The sequence below is a fragment of the Nelumbo lutea genome, chromosome 3 (genome assembly GCF_056320005.1).
Source record: "Nelumbo lutea isolate HS-2025 chromosome 3, American lotus-T2T, whole genome shotgun sequence".
Taxonomy (NCBI): domain Eukaryota; kingdom Viridiplantae; phylum Streptophyta; class Magnoliopsida; order Proteales; family Nelumbonaceae; genus Nelumbo; species Nelumbo lutea.
In genome coordinates, this window is record NC_142686.1 from 41,204,362 (window position 1) to 41,210,111 (window position 5,750).

Consider the following 5,750-nt stretch of genomic DNA (forward strand, 5'->3'; position numbering starts at 1 on the left):
CCAAGGCACTAAGATACTTGCTAAAAGACTAAAACAAGATAAAATGTCGCCTTTTCAATCTATTGAAAAAGAATAGTATTAAATACGATATGTACATACAAGATACAGGGTAAGATTACCTGACACACTAAAACCATTGACACATCAAACAGCAATACAAAGGATGAAAGGACTCCCTTACACTATCATATGCAGTATAACTCCCTTACATAAATGCTTAATTACTGGCCTATAATTTTATCATTGATTCTATGCCAATGTCCATTTAGAATGTTGACTGGATAAATCTATGCCACTAATGTTCTTATAGGTGGACCTTACTACCCATTATTGTTCTATCAGTTAATCACCTACGATTTGAACTCGGATTCAGTACTCACAAAAATGGTGCTGACACCGTCCTCACAGCCACTTGCAACCGTGTATTGGGAATATCTTCGGACTTGTATGTTTTTATTCATGGGAAGATATTCCCAATGCACAGCTGCAAGTGGATGTGAGTACGGTGTGAGCACCATTTTGTGAGGACAGAGTCCAATCTCCTACGACTTGGGCCCTAGCCTTGCCAAAAAGTAGTTTTGTAACCATTTACCAACTAAACTACAATTCAACATTCAAGAACAATCATTTTCATCAGAAAGAGTAAAATGCTCCTTCCTCATGACAGGTAAATTGAGACCAAACCTATGATCCCATGATCTGGATCAGAAAGCATCACCGGATGAACAACAAGCTAATAGGCTCCCATAAACAGTATATTTTTAGCAATAAAATTAATAGACACTGCCACTGAAATCTTAAATGTGAATAAAAGCCTAAATATTTCATAGATTATGGTAGTAAAAGTTAAACTCTCTCCCTGAACATTCTACAACTATACATGCATTCTGAATGTTCCTGCACCTGGATGGGTCCCAAAGCCACTATAGTTGGCATGTAATACAACAAAGGAACCAGGAAATCACTTACGGTAAACGCCTGCGTTTCTTTGCAAGATTTTCAAACACCTGGTGGACATCAGCAGATGTGACTGGCTTTGATGAGTCAAAGGACTCCTGCATAAACCATATTAAATCAGCATACTATATACCGTTAAATAGAATGATATAAAATTCTGCCTTCCAATTGCAACTTCACATGCTAAATAAGAATACAGGAAGAATCTGAACCAGAGCATGGGAATTTTGGACAAAAAAGGGCATACCAGGAAGGATTGGAGCTCATTCTTCATATCTGCAATGCCACTCAGAACCTCCATCTTCTCAGCATGGCCCAACTTATTGAGGAAATTTAAATCAACTCCTTCCTGTTGCTGTAATTTCTCCTCCCTCTTTTGCTTTGCAATTTTCTCATATTCCATAATTGTGTCCTCCCTATCAATTAGATAGCCAATGCCCTTCTGGGTGTAGAATTCCTTACAAGTAACACACCTGCACAGAAGATCTCTCCAATTTTTAAAAAGAAACATTGGTTTATTTTTCTCTAAAGCAACTTCAGGCCCCAGCAGATCCATTCCAATAATGCATTTGGGACTTATATCAGTATTCTGGGCACACTGGTGTACGATTCTATTTTCATCAGATGCTTCTCCAAGCAATAAATCTTTTTGACCTGATAAACTTCCAGAAACAGGTGGAATTGCAGAACCCTTTTCTATTGACTGAGAAGAAGTCTCATCCTCAATCTTCCCAGAGGACATATTTCCCAAAGTATTTCCCTCTTTGTTAGTATTTACTGTAGAATCACTCTGCCTAGCTTGTGCCCAAAAGCTAGGAGGATAAAGAGTCAAGAAAGAACAGATAACAGCACATGCCTGACAGATGAAATCCTCATATAAAGGTTCTCCTTCCTCATCTCTTGGAATCTTTGGAACAAGCAAAAAATGCAGATAATAATATAACAGTCCGAATATAAACTAATTGAAGAAATAAAGAAACATTGCAAAGGCTGATTCTCAATTATGAAAACATCATAAACATAGAAATTATTGTAAATGCTGATAAAACATAAAACATAACTTTGTATCTAATGAACAAATTGTTGTAAACTCTACATTACAATTTCCCATACAATATTGAAGAAATAATGATAATCAATTAATCATGGGAATCATTAGCTTTGCACCATTTATTTAACAACATAAATTATATGCCTCTGTGTGAATTGTCTGATAGATAGAACATCAACTCAGACCTTCTGAGATGCCATAAATGATAGGCATGAAAAAAAACAAGAAAATGACATTGTCCATCCCTTCTAACTGATTAACTCATATAAGGTCATTGCCCAAGTGTGTGTGTGTGTGTGTGCATTGAGAAGTGTGATTTTGTTTTATATGTATCAAATGATGATTGCAACAGCAGTACAGCACCAATATATGCTAAGGTACTGTGCAAGATACGATGGGAGTATATGTTTATCAAAGAATAAGGTACGATGGAAATATACAAAAAGTAAATAGCTAAGATAGTGACACGTTTACTACCAGATTTTAAGCTACAAAAAAAGGAGTACTCACTTGAATATTTTGCATATTCCCATTTGCCAACCATAGGTATATGGTACCCACTGCCTTTCTTTTAATTATCTCACTAAGATTAAATTTATTTTAAAAAATTCAGATGTCTGCCTCATCCCAAGCCATCTAAATTATTACAAAAGAGATCATGTCCCACACTGCCTTTCTTCTCTTTAGTTTCGTCAACTCCCAAAAGAAAACGATTACAAAAGGGTCATAGCCTATGATACCCAGATACCTGTACAAGGTTGCTGTAGTGCATCGAATACTTCAATTTTCAGTATAAGTTTCTTATCTGATACTGCATCCAGCCATGTGCTTGCCATATCTGGATAACATAAGATATAGCCTAAGTTTAACAAATACATCTATCATGGTTTATGAGCTAGCCAGACATTTAGGGAAATCTTTTAACGTAATTTTGAGCATCAGCTGCATCCACCAAGCCCCATACCAGTTAGACACCCAAGATGAGCTTCTACTTTACCACATGAAAAGATGGCATTGAATCATACTATCTAATATGCGGTATAGAACCCTCACAAGGACTAACCAGAAGAAAATATGAAAAAGTATAAAAGAAAGGGAGCATCTAACAACCAGGCTGCAGCTTAACCAAAAACAGAATCCAGACTCCATATGATCCAGTTGCAAGAATTAATAGCCAACAAACCTCTTCAGAAGTTTCATTAGAATCAAGGGCAATATGGTTCTCATGAAACCAATCCTCGCAGATGCAACATTGTATCATCTCCACCTGTTCATTAGCATCTGGATCAGGATATGGACGACCACAAGTGCAATAGGCACCTTTGAAGTTATGGTTGTATGAATTCTCTGAATTTTCTGGATCCTTGTTTGGGAAAAGCTTGCAGAAGAACACCCCAAATTTTGAATTTCCACAGTCACACCTGAAGTTTCTCTTAGTCCACAACTCAACAACCTTCACCAAGTACCAGCAGGAAATTAATGGTAAGTTCAGTATAGAATTATAACATATAATATGATCAAGAAAAGAAATGCCCTGTGGAAACTAGGGAAAGAACAGTTGCTTGGAACAAAAAGAGGACAGAACTGAAACCATCTATCAATTCTAGTTAACATATGTCTAAAAACCTTAAAACACACAAATATAGGTATAAATACATACACATATTCATACAAAATAACACATATATGAAAGTACTATAATATGTTATGATCTATCCCCAAACCCATACATTTTTGCACTGCGTTAGATTCCTTGGGCAGACATTGGATTCTGATTCCCACGTTCATATACTCATTGAATGCTTAAGAAAAATACTGAAGTTTCAGGTGCATGAATTAGGACATATTTAATTTTTTGACAATGCAATAGTCATACATTTTGAGAATGTTAATCAATGTCAATGATCTCCCTAAAGTATAAAATCTATAGCCCCAATATTAGACCTAATGATGGGCAACTCGTACAGATGATATTGAATGCTTAATACGTTATACTAAGCAAATTGACCGCATTCCCAAAATCACTAAATTAGTAGAAAAAAAAGTACATCCATGTTATACCTCATGACCGTCATGGCAAGATAAGCTACATGCTGTGCAGACCCCAGCATTTCCGTCTGGAGTACAGGTCAAGCATGAGAAAATCGCCTGCCTCTTCATATAACCCTTTTCATAGGTGCATTCCTTGCCTTCATCCCCTCCCAAAACCAAATCAGCTTCCTTTCAGTTGAAACATAAACAAAATTAACACAAAAAGAAAAAAGTGAGTACGCGCAAAAACCAAAAGAAGGTGAATATTACAGTTGCAGGAAAACCCATTCCAACACCGGAGAGAAAGCAGCATTAACATCAGAGGAAATCCGAAATTTCCACACTCAAAACAAAACCCTGGATGCCAAATAGGGGGAAGGAATCATACCAACTCCTGCTCTTCAACTTCGTTAAGGTACTCATGGATTGATACCGTCGGTTCCCCTTCCTCCTCGAACGCATCCGCCATTTTGACAAAGCAAAACGATTTCACCAAACTCGTAGGCTGACTAATCAAAACCCCTGACTCCCGCGGAATTTAATCGAGCAACCTGCAAAAACTTTAACAAGACGAACTAAATCTATCTGTAGACTGAGAAGTTAGTTCAATGCCCTAGGACAAGAAACCCTACTCTTTGGAAGGGAAAGAAACGTACGATGCGAGGAAAATATTCTAAGATAGTGCTTAGAACGTCAAGTGTTGAACGAAGGCTGGGAGAAGGCGATGAGCAGAGGGAAAATGGAGGGTTTTCAGAGAGCAGAGAAGGGGAGGGGGGAGGGGGGAGGGGGAATCGTATCGGAGGTTATGAGGGGAGAGTGTAGGGGACCGTGAGTGAAGGGCCTTTTTGTATGGGTATTATGGGCTTCAGGAATACTTTCCCGCCAGAACGAGGCCGAATGAGAGTTCGTTTACTCATGAATCAAAACACCATTGGTTTCATTCTTTATGAAACTGATCGTCCAAGAAATTTCGCTTGGCTTTCCTTCTGTTTTTGTTTCTTTCTCGTTGAAACTATGAATTCGAATTAAAGAATTGCAGATCTAACGGTGAACACCTATGGCTCACCATGGTCCTCGACTTATGAAAACACTTTTCTTGTTGGCAATGGCAAGGAATCTTATCAACAAATTATGAGAAATTTGTGTGATTAGAAGTGAAATGGAATTTGAATCCCCTTGTTGCAACCTCCTATGATGGCAAAAATTACATCCAAACGGCAGAATTTGAGGGTTAGTGGAATTGACAATTCCAATTCCACCCAAGTCATCTTGGTTGATAAGGATGTAGTGGAGGCTGAATTAAAAATATAATGAAGTGGGTCCTTGCCCCCACCCCTCAAAAATTTTGAACTAGAATGGTAAAGGATCACTCTTTAAGGCTCCTTCTCCAATTCTCGTAATTTAAAAAAATATATATTATTATTATTTCTTTCAAAAATCTACAATAGACCCAAATCTTCTCAGACCAATTTTCCCCAAACCCTTCTTCTCACATTTTCTTGTTTAACTTGGTCCCCCTAAAAGAAAATCCTTGACTCTACCACTGCTTGAATGCATTACAAAACTCTTATAAATCCTATAAATACATCATTATAAACACATAGGAAATGTATACTATAATAATTACCAATTGATGATGACTTGCTTGATAAGGTCTTTGGCTTATGGTAGTGGATAATTGGGATCGAATCTTGCTTCAACTAGGCTTGGG

The 5,750-nt window shown here is 37.4% G+C and overlaps 1 protein-coding gene across 4 annotated transcripts; it reads right to left on the reverse strand.

Annotated features, from left to right (window-relative positions):
* Nucleotides 1-758: 758 nt before the first annotated feature.
* On the reverse strand, nt 759-5,127 carry LOC148864467 (PHD finger protein-like protein). 4 transcript variants are annotated; one of them, XM_088978251.1, is made up of 6 exons: nt 4,672-5,127; nt 4,428-4,590; nt 4,070-4,228; nt 3,192-3,461; nt 1,205-1,864; nt 759-1,055 (listed from the first exon to the last, which is right to left on the reverse strand). In XM_088978251.1, the coding sequence occupies exons 2-6, from the start codon at nt 4,506-4,508 to the stop codon at nt 966-968; spliced, it is 1,260 nt and encodes a 419-aa protein (XP_088834377.1). In that variant the 5' UTR covers nt 4,509-4,590; nt 4,672-5,127; the 3' UTR covers nt 759-965. The 4 variants fall into 4 exon arrangements, with proteins under 4 accessions (XP_088834377.1, XP_088834376.1, XP_088834378.1 ...); XM_088978250.1 differs by having other exon boundaries at nt 4,696-5,108; XM_088978252.1 differs by having other exon boundaries at nt 4,428-4,599; nt 4,696-5,026.
* Between the last annotated feature and the right edge of the window lie 623 nt (nt 5,128-5,750).